This window comes from Thalassophryne amazonica, chromosome 18 (assembly GCF_902500255.1).
Source record: "Thalassophryne amazonica chromosome 18, fThaAma1.1, whole genome shotgun sequence".
Lineage (NCBI taxonomy): Eukaryota > Metazoa > Chordata > Actinopteri > Batrachoidiformes > Batrachoididae > Thalassophryne > Thalassophryne amazonica.
Window position 1 is genome coordinate 54,763,472 of NC_047120.1, and position 21,395 is coordinate 54,784,866.

The 21,395-nt window shown below is 39.8% G+C and overlaps 3 protein-coding genes across 5 annotated transcripts in view; 2 read left to right on the plus strand and 1 right to left on the minus strand.

The window, feature by feature from the left end:
- atp6v0cb (ATPase H+ transporting V0 subunit cb) lies at positions 1-10,193 on the plus strand. The gene is made up of 3 exons (XM_034193189.1): positions 1-67; positions 6,279-6,462; positions 8,083-10,193. The coding sequence occupies exons 1-3, from the start codon at positions 1-3 to the stop codon at positions 8,285-8,287; spliced, it is 456 nt and encodes a 151-aa protein (XP_034049080.1). The 3' UTR covers positions 8,288-10,193.
- The window catches only part of nubp2 (nucleotide binding protein 2 (MinD homolog, E. coli)), a 23,208-nt gene continuing 11,311 nt past the window's right edge, over positions 9,499-21,395 (minus strand). Inside the window, exons 2-8 of one of the 2 annotated variants that reach the window (XM_034193188.1) lie at positions 19,092-19,101; positions 15,618-15,651; positions 13,767-13,882; positions 13,486-13,684; positions 12,698-12,852; positions 10,263-10,373; positions 9,499-10,190 (exon numbers count right to left, since the gene is read on the minus strand). In XM_034193188.1, the coding sequence (XP_034049079.1) occupies positions 10,107-10,190; positions 10,263-10,373; positions 12,698-12,852; positions 13,486-13,684; positions 13,767-13,882; positions 15,618-15,633 (681 nt within the window). In that variant the 5' untranslated portion in view covers positions 15,634-15,651; positions 19,092-19,101 and the 3' untranslated portion in view covers positions 9,499-10,106. Of the gene's footprint in view, positions 10,191-10,262; positions 10,374-12,697; positions 12,853-13,485; positions 13,685-13,766; positions 13,883-15,617; positions 15,729-19,091; positions 19,102-21,395 lie in introns of those variants that run through there. The other variant, XM_034193187.1, reaches the window with a different exon arrangement.
- LOC117530295 (SPRY domain-containing SOCS box protein 3-like) overlaps positions 16,912-21,395 on the plus strand; it is a 23,816-nt gene continuing 19,332 nt past the window's right edge. Inside the window, exon 1 of one of the 2 annotated variants that reach the window (XM_034193185.1) lies at positions 16,912-16,972. Coding sequence is in view for 1 of the 2 variants with exons in the window: in XM_034193186.1 (XP_034049077.1) it covers positions 16,946-16,972 (27 nt within the window). In the remaining variant the exon portion in view is untranslated. The remainder of the gene's footprint in view (positions 16,973-21,395) is intronic. The other variant, XM_034193186.1, reaches the window with a different exon arrangement.

Here is a 21,395-nt window from a genome sequence, read left to right on the forward strand (position 1 = left end):
ATGTCATCCCCTGAGTACTCTGCGTTTTTCGGAGTGATGGGCGCCTCTTCTGCCATGGTGTTCAGCGGTAATTATTACACAAGCCATTTCAGCTGTTTTAACATGAAACTTTTTTTTTTTTAATCAGCCTAAGCTGGTGTGTTTTTCTGTTGTCTAGAACAGGCGCTACTACGCGGCGTCTCTTAAAACTCACTCGTTCGTTAGCCTAGTTAGCGTCAATGCAAATAGCTTCCAAGTTATTTCTGACTTTTCACGAACAGAAAGAAACGGGTTTGAGTTTTAATATAGCGATATTAAGCCGGTACTTAAAAAAAATGTTGCTTAAACTAAATATCTGACAGAAGGTTTAAAAACCAGCTGGTGACGTCGTTTAGCATTAGCTAAAAGTAGCTGGTTGGAAAGAAGCGAGCATAAACTGTTAATATCCGCTGATCCGGAAGTGTGGCTTACTAACTATAATGGTTGCCGACTAATGGGTATTTTAAACGAAGTGGTGATTGAGGTGTATCCTGTTTTGTTTTTGTTTGTTTTTACCCCCTTTATGTAGCGAGTTGTTAGTTTCCTGCAGTTGACATGGAGTGTAACTTTGTTCTGGCTGCGTATTTAATGTTAAAATATGCTGTAGATTTTATTTGATGTCTAAACAGTTTGCCTCGACATCCGCGAAATTAAAAAAAAAATGACGAGGTAAGGACTTCAATCAAAGTCGTTTTGGTGAAATAATTTCCCCTTTACGGCAAATCGTCTCCTTTTTAACACCATGCATTGGAATGTGTAGTCTGTAGCTTCCTCATTGCTGAACGGTGAGACAGGGTCACATGATTATCACATGATTACACTTCAGACTTGGAAATACCACGTTGTAAAAATGAACTTTGTATTTGGGCTTTTACCTGTTCTTTTCTTTTTAAATAGCTGACTTTGTGCTTCATGTCTTGTGAGAACTACATGTATGTAAACTATAAAAATGGCTAAACCCTCTGATTAGATGACTTTAGTGACTGAATCTGTAAAATGCTAAATTGTTGTAGGTGCCTTGGGATATTCTTTCTGGGGCGCTTTTGCCAATTTTAGGTGATTGGAGGTGTGCATTAGTTTTCACTGGGGAAGGATCCCTTCACTCTAAACACTACATTTGACAGTTCCTGTTGTCCTTGTAGTTTTGTGATACGTTTTGTGAGAAATGCTTTCAGTGACACTGTACACAGCACATGTGGCACTTAAAAGGTGCCATTTTACTGGCATCGCTGTTGCACTCCTTACTATGATTGTGCTGTTGTCTTACTTTCATTATCGCCTTTACTGGCAGCCCATATTCTCTTCCTCCGTTTCTTTTTCTACCAGCGTAGTATGAAGTTGGCACAGAGATTGGATGTGCCATCAATGCCATCAGTAATTATGTGTAATTATCAGATTTTTATGCCAGTTTTAGAATCAAAGGCACCATTCTTGTATTAGTGCTAAGTGGCTCGTTGACATGCTCTCCTTTATGATGCAGGGAAGATGGATTCAGCTGGATCTGGTGCTATCTCCCCAGTGGGAGCCACTACGTCCTTATTTATATTTCTCCAGTTCAGTAGTGATGCAGAGGCCTCTGCGTTGCTGCTTACCCTCTCCAAGCCACTCTCTGTAGCCTGATGTGCACCTTCCAAAAACTGAAGCTATGCGCCAAAACAGAGACCGCAAGGGCTATGATTGGTAACTTTTCCGGTTTTTCTTCTTCCTCTCCCCTCATATTTGAAGGTTTGTGCAGTGCACATGCCGATTACATTCAGTCATGAATCAAATAGAGGAACATTTGGCACAAGTCTGAAAATATGACCAAATTTACAATAGAGTGTCGGGAAAAACTACAGAGACGCTCAATTGACCAGCAGTTCATGTATGGAAATTGCACGCACTGTCTGTTTGGAGGTTGATGATTGTATAAAGAAGTGGAGGTAAGCTGAGTGACAAATGAATCCAGAAAAAAATGACCAGGAACAGTAGCGGTGGAGGCATAAAAGGGTTCTGCCTTCTTCTTCATGTTACACTCCTTGTTCTAGTGGTAAATTGCATTGCGACACCAGCCAATGTGACAGAACTTCGAAGGGGTCACACCCACATCTACGTGATCACGTGGCAATGGAGTTCCGGAGTTGTAGAAGCATAAATCGGGCTCGAGTTGGTGAAACTTCTGTGGCACGTTGCTGTTAGTGGATGAGATTCTTTCAGTGTTGTTGGGCTGTCATGTTGACACTTGTGAAATGTTGAATGGAAGTTGAGGACAGTACCACTGTATTGGCAAACTGAGGTGGGGGGTCCCCGTCTTTAAACATGGGGACATGAGTGTGTTCATTTATAGAGAAATCACATGGCTTGGCCTTTCTGAGAAAGTATATGCCAACAGGGTATAAAAAAGGACAGAGCTCCAGACTATTTTTCTGTGGTCTTACAGTGCTAAAACTACAATTCCTGTAATGCATTTGGGCTTACCCTGTGAATCACAACATTTTGTCAATCGGGTGTCCACATCTGAAGTTGTATCCGTTCTTGGAGAAATCACACATACTGCTTCGTGTGTAATGTTATTGTACAGTTTTATCAGCGCAAACTGTAATACCTGCAAATACCAATAATTTAAGCGTCTATTGGCCGATCTCGACATAATCGTGCATGCCTAATTGAACTAAAACTGTATCTTTTAAAACAAGCCCTAAAATTCAACCTGTGGTTATTTCCCCAACCTCAATTTTTATTTTTATGAATAAAACAGTTTCCATGGGCTGTCCTTGGCACTTCCTTCCTTCCTCACTAGCTACGTTTACATGGACACTTTATTTCTGATCTGATTGAATTCTATCCGATTGGATCAGATTGTCCTGTTTACATGAACGTGCCCTAAAGTGATCCGCTTGCTGTGCGTGTTTACATGCACCGTGGTTACGATCCGATTCAGTCAGTAGAGCAGTCCCATAATGCTTTGCGTTGTGATGTTTGTTACATACGCATATGAGTTGTACCCGGAAGCCCGCCCGTATAAACAGGTGCTGCAGGCTCAGCCTCCTGAGCCTGTCTTTCACCCAGCATGTGGTAGAGTGAGACAAAAGAAACCACCTGCCTGTTTGGTTTATGTTCAGATAAGGCTAGATTTAAGAGCACACATTATGTATGTATGTATGTACAATGACAATAAAAGCTCTTCTCCAGAATAACAGCAAAATCTCACCCCATTTTATCTTACCCTTTAAAAACTATTGCTGTGGTCATAATTCAGTTACCATATTACCTTTTTGTACGAACACAGTGGAATTGGTTAAACTAATCCTCTTTCTTACTACTGTCAGTAGGGTTTTCTTCTGGGTTAATGTGTCCTTGCACAGCTTCTCTCTTCCAGTCATTTTACTGGTGTTTCACACACTAAGGGTGGTTAGTTTTGTTTTGTTCTGCATCGTGTGGCCTAATAGGATCCAGAACATCATTTAAGGAAGAAAACACTTGTTTAATTGTCTGCCGCTTCTCCTGGTCACGGTGGCAGTAGACAGAGCAGCTCATCCCGCACTTCCCTAGCCTTGATAAAGTCTAACTCTTATTGAGGGATTTCCAGACATTCCCAAGCCAGTTGTGAAATATAAGTCCTTCCAGCATGTCCTGGGTCTTCCTGTCTTAATTTATTGACCTGATAACACTAATGGAAAGTCAATTATCGATGTTAAGAATGAGCTCTAAGAGGTATGAATCAAGATGCGATGTTATCATTTGGCACTGTGACATCTGTCATTCTCTCCAGGCTTTCTTTCATGTCAAAGCAGAACATGTACCAGCAGCATTATGCTCTGCATGTTCACAACTTGTGATGCTGTAAGAGGTACAGTGACTTATTGATTTTGGTTTTATTCTTATTAATCTGTGCATTTGGACTTTACATTTGGGAAGTGCTTCCTTAAAGGAGGAACTGAAATCTGACTGTGACCTTTATGCTACTCTTAGTTCTTAAAGTGCTTCCTTTGTTACTGCTTCCAGCAAACTGGTGGCACTGACCAAATGGTCCATCCTGCCTTCACTGCACATACGTCTGAGATGGATTCTTGAGTCTGAAGGCCCCCTGACACTTGCACAACTTTGATCCGTGCACTTGCACACACTCTGCCATGCACAAGAGTAAACTCATCTTAAACTATAAACTGTACGCAGCTTCGTGCAAGTGTGCAAAGAAAATTTTGAAATGTTCAAAATCTCTATCATACATTAATTACGTGAACTTTACCTGACCATTACACAAACGATTCAAAAACAGTGAGAGTGCACCAGCGCACCACATCAGAGCGCAGCTCATCTGAACAATTCTAACGAGATGTTAAATCTATCATAAACATACTTTTACAGCTGCTCACAAAAAGGGAAGAACATGCAACTGTTTTACCAAGCCATTACAAAATAAACATGACAAATAAACATGACAAATTATCTTTTTAGACAGTTCCAAATGTATTCTCCACGTCATTAAGCTTGTGAGAGAGAAAAGCTGCAGCTGAAACCGCCTTCTGGGATTCCGGTGTCGCAGACCAAACTGCCCCCCCTAAAAATTGGTCCGCCCTGCCTCCACTGCACATGTCATGTCAGAGCTCAGTGCTCGTCTAAGACAGTCTCTTCACCCAAAGTGATCAAATGGATTAATGGGATTACTAACAAGGTAAAACCTCTTAAATCATTCTAAGGTCAGTTTTAAGCAGAAATAAGGAGATACTGACGTTCTGAGCATGTGTAGCCGCAGTGCTCTGATCGCTTCCTCTCTTTATTATGAAATAATGCTGAATTTATGTGGAAATGATTGTTGTACAAAAGCTTCAGATATCTGTCGCTGAGATAGATGACGACTGGAGTGCAGTTTGAAGGAGAAATGAGGTGACAATCCGTGAACTGCAGCTAATGATGCATGTGCAGTGAAGGCAGGACAGACGGATTTTTTTAGGGGGTGTCTGTTTGGTCGGCGACACCAGAAGCAATCAGAGGCACTTTCAACAGCCAAGTCGGAGAGAAAGTGATTAATTAAATTGTTTTATATACACAATGTCCAGTGCACAATGCGTGGCATCCAGTGGAACAAAGCGCACTGTCCAGCTGGTAGCACAGCTTGTGTGCAGAATTACAAGTCTGTTTATACACCATTTCTAAATTTGGAGCCAGGTATCTCAGTTTACAGGTAAACCTCGTTAGCTTGCACAAATTGGGGTCCACAATATCGGACCGCAAGTTAATCTGAAACTGCATGTTAATGAGCCTGACCAAAAAAACCTCTTGGCGTACCTTGCCATATTATAATCATTTTGACCGTTTGAAGTGTCATTCTTTCCCAGATGGTTTCTTCATCTGGAGTGGGTTCGGGATCTTTTTTTCCTTCTCCAGCTGCTGCATGTCACCGACGAGAGCTTTGTCAGTGCGGAAGATTCCTAATAATTCAAACTTTTTGGATGTGACTCTTTAGGTCCTTACTGACGGTTCAGACTGGGCCGGAATTTATATACACTCTACATGCGCTTGCCACATCGTCAGGGATCGTCCGCATAGAATCGTGGCGGGTATCTGTGTAAATTCTGGCCCAATCTTTACCGGCAGTAAGGACCTAAAGGATTTAAAAATGAATCCCAAAACTTTCATTATAAAGGATGCACATCATCGTGCCATGTCTGAAAGCTGAGGTCAATCTTACAGTCAGAGTGAGCCACATACCCGCACACAGACATTTCTTGCTTTATAGATAGATGCACAACTTCTGCTGCTCTCTCGTTTTCACTCAGGGTCACCAGCAGATCCAACATATATCTGCATGTTGACTTGGCACAAGTTTTATACCGGGTGCCCTTCTTGATGCAACTGCACATTACACAGAAATGTGGGGTCTGAACCGGGAACTTTGCACACTAGCCGCTTGGCCACCATCTGTCAATTTTTATTTTTTCTTTCTTCCTCTTTTTTTCTGGCCTGGTGTTGGTGCTCATTAGCCTGACAGCCCTGTAGGCTTATAGTACTACAAGAAAAACATTGGACATATGTGTGTGTGGTGTAAATGGCACTCTGCTGTTCTCTACATCACAGGCAGGTACAGATATCATACTGACAAAGTGCTTTGCCTTCTCTCCTTCATGTCATAGGGATTAAAGTCAGATTAGGATGAATTTTAAAATTACACACACTGTGAAAATGAAAACTGTCATATTAAACTGTAACCCCCTCTGTTTGCAGGACATCTAGTCTTTGTTCATGTCAGTTTATCTAACGTTGTGTTTCTTTCTCTTCAGCCTTGGGAGCAGCCTATGGCACAGCTAAGAGTGGTACAGGGATTGCTGCCATGTCTGTGATGAGGCCAGAGCTCATCATGAAGTCAATCATCCCTGTAGTCATGGCGGGTATCATAGCCATCTATGGTCTGGTAGTAGCAGTGCTGATTGCCAACGGCATCACTCCTGACCTTAAGCTCCACAAGTGAGTTAACTTGGCAAAACTTGTCATAATGAAGGAATGCAGTACTATGCCTCATTTATGTGTTAAAATATCAGACTATATGGCATAAGGTTTATTCCATAGTCACATAGACAACGCAGAATAAAGCAGAAATGTTTGATTGCCTTTACTTACCTGGTGGCAAGTGCAGGACAAAAGTTTCAAGCATAAGACATTAAGCATTTTCAAGGACTTTTATAGGTGAAGTAGAATTGGGTAATCACTTGTCCTTATGTTTGTCCCTTGAACAGCTGCGTTGGCAGCGAGACTCAGCCGTGCTGAACAGGCACCAACTGCGTGAACAGACCAATCTGGTTAATATGTGCAAAGTGTCTTTTTTTTTTAAATGGTGACAAAAATGGTCATTTTCCAAGTTGCATGCCAACTCTTGTCTCAGATTAAGGCCCTTTCATCTTACTTGATATTCACTCAATTTATAACAGCTTTTAGTGTTTAGCAGCATCAAATGGAGTTCTAAATGTTGGCAACAACTGTGTGTAGTATATCAGTTAACACTTGTATTGTACTGTGGACCCAGTTGGACAATTGTCAAAATACTGTTCTGTGTCCTGTTTGGTACATGTTTCACAGTGCAGTCCCGTGGCCTGTTCTCAGTACGTCAATTAAAAAAAATAAAGACAACAGTAACAGTATCTCAAAGGTTAGTTGTTTGATAGAGGATCTGTTGATCCTTTTACCTGGTCAGGTTATTCCAGTGGTTCCCAGTCTTGGTCCTCTGGACTCTTAAATACATTCTCTCATTTGTCCCTGTTCTACTCAGCCCAGAGCAGCTTGTGGTGACAGATCAGCATGATATGATTAGATGACATGTTTACATTGTTGCTGCCAGTTGGCAGCTCATGCAGAAAGAAAACCAGCATGGCGAAAGGTGGAGATCAATGCAGACAATAAGTTACAGTGCATTTCAGCCATATGTTAAACGCATCAGCATGATCCACAATGGTGCACACCTATCTGCTGCCTGCAGCAGAGGAGGTTGATCCTACCTGTGCATCACACAGATGTCCAGAGAAAGACACATGCTTGTAGATGTCACAGGTCAGTGCTCCAAAGTCTCTTTGCACAGGATAGACTTTGATTAATTGGATTGTGCATTTGATTAGTTTGTGCACTGTACCAAGCTGAGAATCATTACTGCATTATGTGGAGAACAAATGGGGATTCTTCATGGTAATCAGGTGGACTTTGACCACAGGTATGTTCAGGTGTGTGCGACGCTTATGGCTCAGTGTCTTGTTGGTGGTTTATAAGTAGAACAGTTTGGGATCTTCTCCCAACATGAATCCATGAAGCTTCACCGTCTTGTTCTTCCACAATTTTTTCATCTTGGACTTTATTTGCAGATGACTCTGGTTTTCTTAGCAAGGATTTTTTTTGGGGGGGGTTGAAATGTAAAATCCGTAACTATACAGTTTTAAAAAAACATAATCCATGTTTTCTACACTTTGTAGGGGGAGGTGCTAATCAATTCCAGGGTATAATTTCCCAGCATGCACCCTTGGTACACATTCTCCACTTTGTACCAAAATACTTATCAGTCAGGGTATTGATGAGGGGTTAATCAATAACTTGTGTTTTCAGGAGTTTCCTTCAGCTGGGAGCCGGTCTGAGCGTCGGGCTGAGCGGACTGGCAGCGGGCTTTGCCATTGGCATTGTGGGAGACGCAGGTGTGAGGGGCACCGCTCAACAGCCACGGCTCTTCGTGGGCATGATCCTCATCTTGATTTTTGCAGAGGTCTTGGGTCTTTATGGGCTCATCGTTGCCCTGATCCTCTCTACAAAATAAACCACCAGACAGCTTCACTAAAAGATCTCTCTTATATTGCTGCTGGAGGTGAAGTGTAAAAATGGGGAGGGGGGGAAAACTTGTATAAATTTCTGCCAGATTTGAAATGAAAAAATGAAGGTAGGGGGGAAATGAAGTAAAATGCTCCATAAATATGGTCTTATCTCATTGTATACAGTTGTCCCAATTTGACAGTATACTTGTAAATGCACATTGTAGTGATTTGTCAGTCTTATGTGCGTGTGTTTCAAACAGTTTGTGTGATCACATCCCCCTCCACTTATTCCAGGCCTTGAGGCCAGCTGAAGGAGCTTGACCTCTGGTGTTACAGCTTGACCAAAGGGCCACAAGATACCGGCTCCCATGTATATTTGGGAGTCTGACAACTTCTGCATTAATCTTGAGGATCTCGTAAAGATGTGTATGGACTCATTCGTTTGGTTTCCAGTGACTTTTTTTTTTATTTATATCAAATTGTTCAATGAGCAGCAAATCTTTTAATTCCCAGAATATATTATACAGAGAAATGAATATCTAACTAGATTTGATGCCCTGTGGGTTACCTGTGATACATGGTTGGAATTCCTTCTGGTGTAATTGTTGGTTTAATAATTGAGATTGCCTGTAGTGTGTCACTGATGGAGTGGGAGTTGTCGCTGTATTCTAATGACACTTTTTCAAACTTGTTTTCTTGTTGTAGTGCTGTTTGCATTAAAGGTGTGTGTGTGTGCCCAGTGTTGGGTCTCACAGGTGTAATTCCATCTCCTTCCTCTCACCCATGACTGTAATTCATCTGACCGTTCCCATCCTGCATGGATTTCAATGTTTTGTTCCTCTATGATACTGAGCAGGTTTCAGAAATAATTCAGAGCTAGTTGTTGTCTTCCTCTCAAATATTTAAATTAAGTGGAATTGTTAATTTTGGATTCTTTCAAAAGAGAAACTTAAATTTGTCTTGTGTGCTGCTGATGCATTTATTGCAGCGCCAAACCCACACCTCTGTACAATCACTGATGTATAGACTTAAATATTTTCACAAATTAAAGATTCAAACCTGGATCTGAGTGACTTCCCACTTGTCAACGCAGTGTAGTTTTGTGTTGGTGTAACTCAATGGAATGAAATTTTTGTCCCTAAATACACTGAACCTTAGGGCTAACTGACTTGTTTGTGTTGGGTGAGAAGCACTCGTGCAGGAGAAACACCTCAGTTGCATGTAGTGACTTTAATAACATTAAAGTTAAAAAACTATGTACAATCGGTTCAGCATATTTAGTTGCATTGCAACAGTTTTTTTTTGTTTTTTTTCTCCTCAAGTTGCCTGGAGGCTGGTGAGTAGAGCCTGAGAGATGCTGCTGATGGCACTGAAGGTGGCACTCTCAGGGAATGACTCCATGAAGTCTTTACCCTCTTCTAGGCAGGTGCCAAGTAGAGGGTCCAACGGCACCGAACCTGGATATAGAAACACTGATTTAATTCAGCTTCATCAGCAGCAAAGTGATTTGGAGCCACACAAGAGGCAGAGAAACACTGATGTGAAATAGCAACTAATATGCAGTTTTTTTTCCCCTTCCCCTCCCCAAAGCAAAAAAAGAGCATTTAAGTCACGCAACACTAATCAAGTTTCTCAAACCGAGCCAAACGGACTGAGCTGATTGATTTACACAATCACCAAGTGAAACTAGCTTGATGGTTGAGTCATAGCAGTACTGGAGTTCCTGTTGATTTTGGGAACAAAGTTAAAAAGCCTTGTTTAATATGGTGGCTGACTGATATGAATTCAGTATGACATCTTGTGTTCAAAAAGGAGCACTGCAGGTCAGCTGATCTTACCAAGGAAGACTGATCCAGTCAGATTGGCTAACTCTTCTCCACCACCCTTTGAGAAAATGTTGCTGCATTCCTACAAATATTAAACAGGTACATGACAAATACGTGCACACTAAATCAATTATATGACAAGAAGCGTACTCACGGAGCAGTGAGGACAAACAAAGCCGCTCATGTTCTCTACAATGCCAAGAATCCTTACACCAGTTTTCTTGCAGAAGGTGATTTCTCTCCTCACGTCCCCTGTAGATACCACCTAAAAGAAACGAGAGCCAACTCTTACCAGCCACCATGCATCTTAGTTTAAATACAGCTCATTGGAGGTGTGAAGGTTAGGAATGGTTTGGAAGGATTTACAGAAACAAATTCTATTAAATGTAAGTAAATGTTTATTAATCTGCATATGATAGACAAAACAGCCACCGCTGTTCACTTCTTCACGACACTGAACATGTATATGGCTGTACAAATAAAGAGCTGTAGCTAAAACTTTAACGCCTTCTGTAGTGTTTGAAATTCTGTGTGCAGTCACTTATTACAGTATTTGGGCTTTATGTTTAAACAACTGGTTCATAAAGGAATGTGTGCTGATCATTCTCCAGCCTGTTTGTACTTTTTCTTTGGTAGTGTCAAGCCTGATGGGTTGAAGTGGATCTTAAAATAAGTTTCCCCTTATGATGCATTGTACAATTTAACATTCACAGCCTGAATTAGCTTAAAAATGCATGTGTATTAAAAGTAGGTTATTTTTCCATGTTTAAAAGCAGAAGGCCTGTCCATTATGTATTATTGGACCCGATTTTAAAATTGAGTAAATTTGGTATATATATATATATCGGGGATGAAAGTGGTGAAACAAAAAAAAAAAAAAAAAAAAAAAAGCTGAAACCCAAAATTAGACCACCCCCGACCTGAAAATTTTTGAATTCCAGAAGTTCTGAAATGCAATCTGGGGTTATTCCAGACAAATTGCAGTGAGTGCAGCATCCATTTTGGTAGGGTGGGAGTTCTGGAGGAAATCAATGAATAAATGAAAAAATTGAAAATATAGTTTGACCGAAACAAATTGTCATTAAACTTAAAACAAAACATGCTATTTGGGAACCGCAGAAGGAATAAGCAAGTACAAATACAGGTAGATGGGGTGTAAATGGAAAGGGTTAATGAAAATAAATTCCTTGGGGCAATAATTGAAAAAAAAAAAATAGTTGGAAACCATACATCAAATATTTACAAACCAAATTATCAAGAAGCATTTCAGTGTTTTTTTTTTTTTAAGCATAACATGTTCTGTTACATTCAAAATAAACCTTTCAAATAAATAGTGTAAAAAATACAATTTGTAATGCATTTGACTCCTTTACGTAAACAAACGCTGAGTCATTAATTATACAGAAAACAAATGCACTTGCCGACAGGCGACACATTAACGCTAACTTTTACATAGACATGCTAACGCGTTAGCATCGCTGCTGTTCTTAAGTTATAAAATACATCTATCAACTGTTCCAGAAGATCATAACAGGTCAGTTTAACATAAAAAGGTACGTATTACTCAGACATAAGCGCTTTAGGGTGTAATCAGGAAAAAGGAAGAGAATGCGAAATAAAAACCAACATCTTTGCTTCAAGGGCCCCTTGCTGCCCAACAAGATGCCTGATGGAAAAAAGCGGACATTTTTCATCCCTGATATGTATGTGGGGTGTATATACACACACACACACACACACCAGTCAAAATTATGTAAACACAGCTCTTACTATTGCCTACTGTTTTATATCAGATTACATGCCGATTATGTTTAATTTCCATTATGATGATTTGTGCGTATGCAAAACGCTACTGCCATCTTTACCCCATATTTTCCAAAAAGCTAAAGTTTCTGTTGTGGGACAAAACCATCTTGAAGAGTGTGACATGCTTTTCATGGGTTTCATGTTGTGGAGGAGGATCAAGAGGCTTCTGCTCAGAACCTGTAAAGTCCGATTTCTGCATATTTTACCCGCTTGTCCACTTTCACAAGTTTACCAACCTCCCACTCCCTGACTGCACCAATTTTTGGTTCATGATTTATCCTGATGTCACAAATTTTTGAAAGATGTTTAAATCTTTCCCAAGTGCTCAGTGTTCTGCAACATTAATTTTACTACCAGTTACACCAGATTTCAGGACCAAAATGGGTATCCAATTTTTATTCATTTTTACCAAAATCTTAGGTATGGAAACGTGATGGGAGATGAGCTTAGTGGAGGCAACTCTGACTTTGTTTGTAATTCCACAACTGAAACCATGACATAAAACTTTAACCCACTTCTCCCATGACTCTCAATTTTACATTAGGCAAAACTTCAACTTTGCTGTTCTTTTCATTGGCACATCTAACTTTCATTTTTATATGCAATTGATTACTTCAGAAGCATGGTGAAAATCAGATATACATAAAATTGTGCATACAATTTCATGATGACAGATTTATAAACAACGACGAAATGTGTAGCTTTATAAATCTATTTGGGAGGGGAGCACATGCCCATGTCTGCATTTGCACAGTTTTCATGCACATCTGTCCTGGTGTCTACCTGAGGGGTCGTGACCAAAATGGCTCCATCTATTCTCTGTTTCTTGAGATTCTCCAGTACAGCCAAGTGCTCGTCGGATGTCCCCGGGGGCGTGTCCACCAGCAGCACATCCAGCTCCCCCCATGCTACGTCTGACACAAACTGACCAATCAGAGCTGCAGAAATGGTTAAACGAAAATGAGATTGGGTTCAAGTACAGCACACCCCTATTAACCATGCCCGAAATAAGTACTTCTTAATACACTAGTTATAAAAGCAAACTGCAATTTAAAAAAAAACAAAAAAAAAAACACTGAAGAGGTGAGGCTAAAACCTAAAATATTATCATCCAAGAAGGGCTGCCAGAAAAAGACACATTTTTATCTGGTTTAAAAAAGTAGTTCACATGAAGGTAACATCATTTCAGAGTTTAAGCTCCTTTACAGCAAACTGTCATCCTGCACTGCACATAGTGATTGTGAATGAAATGTATGTAAATCTTAATATGCACAGAATTTTAGCATGTTGTGTAATCTATGGGTTTAAAGCCAGCAGCACTGGATGATTTGGACAAATATATGTAGCATATATGTGAAAACAGACTGCACATCAATTGATTGCTTTGGAATAGATTTTAATACTCGTGCAGCAAATGGGTTCTAAAATTCAGGTTTTTGGATACTAGAAAAAGACTTGGGCATAGTGATACCTGACACTATAGAAAAACAAACCCTCCTCTGACTGGACTCAATACACTCAACACTGCATTCAGCTCTTGTGTCACAGGCTAGTTGTAGATTGGGGCATACCTGTTTTCTTGGGTCCCCTCCACACCACAGCTTCATCCGGATCCTCCAGCAGGAAGCCAATGGACATAAGCGCGAGAGTCTTCTGGGCATCAGTGTACACTGGCACCCAGCCAGAGTCACACTGGTGCACATCAGGCCGGCCCACACTAAGCATGCGGGGGATACTGGGCCCGCACAGATCAATGTCCAGAATGCCAACCTGATCAACACATTCATCCTGCAAGTAAGTTTGTGGCAACTGATTCAAAGATGATAAATATAATTCAGAACAGCAATGTCACCTTCTTCTCAGCATGCCTCAGGGCCAGGGCTAACTCTGTGGTGATGGTGCTCTTGCCCACACCTCCTTTTCCTGAAAGTACTAACACAACATGACGGACCTGGGACAAGCTCCCCTCTGAATGAAACCAAGAGAGAAAGAGGAAAAAATACACACACACACACACAGGTCTGTGAGATGTAAAGTACTATGAACTGACATATGTCTTCACCAGTTAATATTTTCCTAGACATTTTTGTATCAATTTTGTATAGAATTTGTGATGGCAGAAATTCAGGCAAATATTTATGAATAAAAAAATAGCAATGGCCCTAGCACTAATCCCTGAAGCCACTTATTACTGGATAGTTTCTTGATGTGGCATCATTTAATATGACTTTCTGAGCACAAGTATTCTATCATTTATTAATTTTCACACACATGCCATAGCTTGAATCTATTCCATATTAGCCTACTATGGATTACTTTATGAAAAGCTTTCGTACTAGAATCCATGAAAATGTTGTGTCATTGAGTAGCCTAGTCCAAATGTCAATGAGTTTTAATAGTTGTAATATTGTTGATCTAACTGGTTGTCACTAAATAGGTCATTTTTATTCATCACTAGTCAGTGATTCCATCATCTTACAGGGTACAGAGGTGAGACTTACATTCAAGCTTGTTTACTTTCTTAAAGATTTTTGTCTTTTTCTGAATCTTAGGTTGAACCAAGTCAGATCCTGATGCTTTGGATTGTTCAAAGACTTGTAATACCTTTCTAAACATATCACTAGAAATAAGTCTGTCACACGTTCTTCAAATTTCTTTCTTCCAAAGTTGGTAAAGCTGGGTCATTGTGGCTTGTTTGTAAAAACGCAACTGAAAAATTCTGTTAAAAACTTCCGCTTTTTTCCCCTCATCGGTTTTTGCTGCTCCGGATTCCCCGTCTCTAAACTCTAGTTCAGGAATTTGTTCTCTAATCTTTGTTCTGGCACTGACATCTTTATCTCGAGTTTGTTCCTTTCATGCTTCTTTTGTGTCCCATGGATTTGAGCTTTCACCTCTTTTGCAGCTTTGTATATCTTAATAATTTATCTCCCTCTTTTGTTTCTAGAAATCTCTGCCAGGTTCTGTGGTTTTTGCTTGTTTGATTGTCTTCTGCACCCATTTAGGTTGTTTTAATTTTAATTTAGTCTCATTGAGATTGAGATCTCTTTTGCAAGGGAGACCTGGGCATAAAGTTTCTAATTCCCCTAACCTGCACGTCTTTGGATGTGGGAGGAAACCGGAGCACCCGGAGGAAACCCACGCAAACATGGGGAGAACATGCAAACGCCACACAGAAAGACCACAGGTGAGGATCAAACCCATGACCTTCTTGCTGTGAGGTAACTGTGCTAACCACTAAGCCACCGCATTTATTGATAGTTGCAGTTCCATATTCTGACAGCCGGCAGTGCATTAATACCAATGAAACATTTCTTGACATTTACTTCAAATGTTGTGTTTCAGTGTTTGAAAAATTACGCCTCTAACGTTTAAAAAAAAAAAAAAATTCAGACAAAGAAAATCAAACTAAATGAGGTCTGTAAACACAACACGAATTTAACGAGTTCAGTGTGTTATTTGTTTTACTGACTGACTTTTTATGGAACGACGACGTTAAAACGTTGTAATAAACGCGGTTCGACATTTTTGAAGGCGACACGGTGGATTTTGTAACAGCTACTGTTAGCCTTTTAGCAACGCCTAGCTAACTTAGGAAAAACGTTCAGCATGAGGACGCACAGTTCTTGGACACACAACGAAGCTGCAAAATAAAAAATAAACAAAATAAACGTTTTCGACAGCCTGGCTGATAACTCTGACTTACCGCTTTTTTGTTCCATATTTTTATCACAGAAAAACTACATACATGTGGATTATGCTCAAATATTTCCTGTAATAGTCTCGGAACCCATCCAATCAGACAACGTCTTTTGCATGTAAGCCCCACCTTTGTTGTAAAGAAGCCACCAATAGGAGGCCGATGCTCCCCGCGATGCATAACAACAAAATAAAAGCTTTCTAGGAACGTTACGTTTGAAGAAGGATGCTTTTGTTAAATATTGGAACAAGTGGACTAAATATGTGAAATCTGTATGAGCAGACTTTGTGGAGGTGACAATTCAAAGACCCTACGATGCCGTCTTGTGTTTTAATTATTATTATTATTATTTGCTTTAAATTTATGTATCTCTCCCTTCGAATCATCATCATCATCATCTTCTTCTTCTTCTTCTTCTTCTTCTTCTTCTTCTTCTTCTTCCTCTTCTAATAGTTTCCGGCAGGCTATACGCTGGCGTAGCATAATGCTGCCCCCTACAGGTACTAGTTAAATATTTTATCTTATGTTAGACTCTCAGAGGTTGGTGGAATGGAGGAACTTAATCACAGCTGTGTCCACTAAATGCGAGTAACTGCTCTCAGAAAAAATTGACCTAAAAGAAAACACAGTCAATCCACAGTCTGACAAATCTTTAAACAATTTCCGCCTATCACTAGAATACATAGGACAGCACATGAAAACATGATGAACACTTTCCAACTGACCACACTGACACAACCCATCTGGATGTTTTCCCCCTTCGAATCTCATTTTCTACTCACAAAAAACAAACAAACAAAAAAAAAAAATCTCAACGAGGGACTCGACTGATAAAATTATATGCATTTCAACTAAAAAAAAAAAAACCCTCTGGGCATAAACGGGTTAATGTTTAAAACTGAGGACTACAGAGGAAAGTGAACATATTTTAACTAAAATGCAGTGCAATATTCTGTTGTCTAAAAAACAAAATAAAGGATAAAAAAAAGGTAAAACAAACGTGATTTAACATTTTTATTGTTACGTATACATTTTTTTTAAAATGGAGGATTTTTTTTTAAATCTAGCGACTTTTTCTATTTTTATGTAAAGTAAATCTTACAAGCCTCATTTTCAAATTAATTAATTTCAAATTAATCGATAATATTTTGTTTTGCAACACGATGGGAGGCTCCTCGTTGCTTATATTTGCTTGACTCCGCCCCCACGTACTTCTTAGCCAGTAACAGGAGACTGGGGGCGTGGCGCTGTAATGTTGACGGCGGGCTGGCTTTCTGAAATGTGGGACAGAGTGCAAACAACAACACGTATCTCATGATCAGAGTGACTATCAAATGAGACACAGAGAAGACGAGCGTAAGGTAAGAACCGCTTCAAACACACGTGCACGCCTCAGAGTTTGAAGACGAAAACATTCGATAAGATAAAAGACAAACTGCACACGCTGCCGTGTAGCTGCAGCAGACTTATTGCAGTACTGTGTAGTAAATAAATGCATTTCCAAATGGACCATTTGAGTCTTTCAACGTGTATTAACTCTGAAGTAATGGATCATATTGTGGCGAAATTGAGTGGTCAAAGGAAATATTTTGATTCTGTGTTTTTTATAACTAAATCCAGTCTCATTCCTGTGTGTCTGGGCCCAGATGGGTTGGTGTCATGGTCATCAGAATTTTTGAGATTGTCCTGATCACTTTGTGCACATGTTGTATTCAAGGTTTGTAGGGCAAAGCCCAGTTAAAGTGAGACTGCAGCTCCAGACTGACTTATTTAAGTGACTGGCAGTGACCTCCAGCACCAGCTGTTCAGCGGTGGCACTAAAAAAAAAAAAAAACACACCTGCTGTCAGTCAGTGTGGACAGTGTCACAATTTAGCCCTGATCAGGGCTTTGATCCTATTTTTCCCCTTTCTCACCATCTGCGCCAGCTTTGCGGTGTTATCATCATGTGTTTATTCTCTGTTCTATTTTGTTTTGTCACTTTGCTTCGTTGTAACTTTTCATACTCCAGCCATTGTTCAGTTTCATTCTAGTTTTGTTCTGTCAGTTCGTGTGTTCATTGTTGATCATTAGTTTATCACTTGTTTATTTTGTTCATCTCATTTGTGCTATCAGTTATGCTGTAGCATCAGGTTTTGTTTTCTGTTGGTTATTAGTCTTTGTTTTGTCATCGGGTTGTATTCCTCAGCTCTTATTTTCAGTTTAGCTTTGCTTAAGTATTTATTTTTCATTTATTCTTGGATCACTTCTCATGTAGTTTTTTCTTTTGTATTTATTTTCTCTTGGTTTGCTCTTAGTCTCATGTTCATGCCATGTTCATAGTTATACTACAATAGTCTGTCCTTAGATTCTGTGTTCTCAATTTGTCTTCATTCCCATTTGCTTGTGTTCACCCCACACCCTGCACCTGCCCTTGTGTCTTCATGCCTCTTTACCAGCTCCTGTGTCCTCGGCTCACACCTTGATTCTGTCTGCTTTGCGTTTTCATTCACTCACGCTGTTTGCACCTGCTCACGCATCTTTGTGTCTACATCATTGCCCTTTGTGCACTCCCTTCCTCACTATCTTGCACAGTGCTTAATCTTTGTCCACCAGCCACGCCCCTTTCTAGATTGTTCCTCACGTGCACCTAGTTAACTCCTGTCTTATTTAAACACCTCCCAGCCATCACTTCCCTGCCAGTTTGCTGTCTTTTGTACACATTCCAGCCTCTTGGTCACAGTCCTGTTTTTGCCTTGCCGTGTACCATTTATTGCTCTGTGTTCCTCGACCATGCCTCTAGTCTCATCCCGGATGTCTGTGTTTACTCGTGCCTCTGACCCCTGCTCGACCATGACTGCGTCTCTGCCTAATCCTGATTGTACTTCTGCTCCACTACATGATCACATGTACCATACCAGAGCCTGTAATAAACCTAAACCTAGTCTGGGAGTGTACATGGCCGGTCCAGCTGCTACAGCTGGGCAGCTGCCCACCCTGACAGACAGGAAGAAAAGCTTACAATGTCACTTTATTTATCAAATAGAATTCAAGTTGTGAAAACAGCAAAGTGGTCAAACAATATTTTTTGAGAAATCAGTCATTTTTGAAAACAACAAGCCTGTTTATGTCGCACTTCCACAATAAAAGCCTGTGAGGTTCCAGCAGACCTGACGGAATTCATCAGTCTGTCTATCCTCTAACATCCCAGACATCATATTCAAATCTGGACATTTTCTGTGTGCATGTGAGCCCAAATCCAGAATTAACCAGTTCACGCTCTGGACAAACAGCAGAATTTTGTCTCAACAGTGTCTCACACAGGCCCAAAAAAAAAAGAGTAAAAAAAGAAGAAATGTGATCTAATAATGTGAGCACTGTCACAGTGCAAATATAGAACTTCAGTTATTCATAATTTCTTTACATAGTTCTGGTTAAGCAGCTTCAGAAAATCTTATTGATGACAAAAATTCATTTTAGAAAATTTAACACAACTGAAAACAGATTAAACCCTCAATAAAGACTTTCATGAAAGCCAAGAAATTTTTCTATGTCAATATTTAAAAAGAAAAAATTTGCATAACTGTTAACAGATTTTCCCTAAAAGTCAGCTGTCCTCCATATATAGTGCAAATGACCACGTCTATAATCCGTGGTTCCCCATGGGTCAGCGTTCTAGTGATTATTATTACTGAAATTCAGTTAATTATACGGTGTAGCTTAGTAAACTGTACAAGTAAATACTCGTATACAGGAGAGTATTACAAAGTACTGGTCCAAGAGCTTGTCCCACTTTTGGATAAAGTGTATAACTATGCACTTTGAGAGGGTGATCCTCCTCAGTCATGGTCTGAAGCTATTATAAGCGTCATCCATAAAGATGGTAAAGATCCGACTCTGTGTACATCTTATCGACCCATCAGCCTCCTGTGCGTGGACCTTAAAATACTTACTGCCATTATCGCAAACACAATACAAAAGTATATTAGGAAGCTTGTGAAACCTGATCAAACTGGCTTTATTGCCCAGAGACATGGAATTGATAATGTTCAAAGAGCTTTAAACCTCCAAATAGTTGCACAGAAAAGAAACACCCCATCAATGCTTCTCAGCTTGTATGCTGAGAAGGCATTTGATCGGGTAGACTGGGACTTTCTACAGCAGACACTAAGATACATGGGCTTCAATGATGTGTTCATAAAATGGGTCCAGACTTTTTATAAGAATCCAAGGTCACGAGTGCGGGTCAATAGTCATTGCTCTGATTTTTTTTTTTTTTTCATCGGGACGCGGCACTAGGCAGGGCGAAATTCTTTCTCCCTCTTTATTTGCTCTGTATATAGAACCATTAGCCGAACTTATAAGATCCAACCCTTCCATACAGGAAATAAGAGATGAATCCAATGTACAACAAAAATTGTCACTTTTTGCAGATGACATTTTGTTATTCCTGGATAATCCTATCACTTCTGTTCCTACTCCGCTCCATAGTCTTGAAGAGTATAGTTTGGTATCAGGTTATAAAATCAACACTAACAAGTCGGAAGCTTTAATGATTTCAGGGGATGGCCATCACAATTGAATAATCTGGTTTCATTCAGACACTCCAAACAAGGGTTCAGATACTTAGGAGTAATTCTCACATCTAAGACCACACAGTTATTCTCATCTAACTATGATAAATTGTTGAAAGAAATTAAGATGGACTTAAACAGATGGGATGTACTACCGCTCTCTCACCTGGTGAGAATTGAATGTATAAGAATGAATATTCTTCCTAGACTATTATTTCTGTTCCAAAACATCCCTGTTTTAATCCCACAATCCACTTTTAAATGATTGAATAAATTAATTTCAAAATTTATTTGGCAGAACAAAAGACCACGAGTACATCTTAAAATTTTAATGACTCCTAAGGAAAATGGAGGATTAAATCTGCCTAACTTCAGACTGTATTATTGGGCGGCCCAAATTAAAGCTATGGTGGCATGGATCATTAGTGATCCAGAGAAGCAATGGGTCTCTATGGAAGAATATTCTGTACCAGGATTTACCCTAGCACACCTTCAATTTCTCAGCATGCAGGCAATGAAAAAATTCAAATTACAAATATTTGGGTCAAACATACCTTAACAATTTGGAATAGGATTCAAAATCAGTTAAAGGGAAAGGTTGTCCTCTCACGAGCTATGCCCATTAGTGGAAATATTGAGTTTTTTCCTTCCTTATTAGATAGTGGTTTTCGTGGCTGGGCCAAGAGGGGACTCATCACACTGAATCAGTTATTTGATGGAAATGTTATGAAAAGTTTCGCACAACTAAAAGCTAAATTTGAGCTATCAACAAGCAATTTTTTTATAGGTATATACAAATAAGAAGTTACATCACAAAACATACAGACTGGGAACATATTAGAAGAGAATCTACAAACATAGAAAACATTTTATCAATTTGGTTGAAAATGCAGGGGTAATGAAAAAACAAATTTCATTAATGTACCAAAAATTGTTGATTGATATGGCAGACAACACGCAACACATAAAACAGCAACGGGAAATGGAGCTAAATGTCATTTTAGAGGATGCTGTTTGGAGGGATATTTGCTCTGGTTGCCATAGGGGAGTGGGCAGTCAAAGTTGGAAGGAGTTTGATTGGAAGATGAAAATTAGATTTTTCAGAACACCACTGAAGTCCTTCCACTTCAAAGTAAATGTCAATGACAAGTGCTGGAGAAATTGTGGATTTGTGGGTGACCAAACTCACATCTTCTGGGACTGTCCCAATATACAGAACCACTGGAAAAATA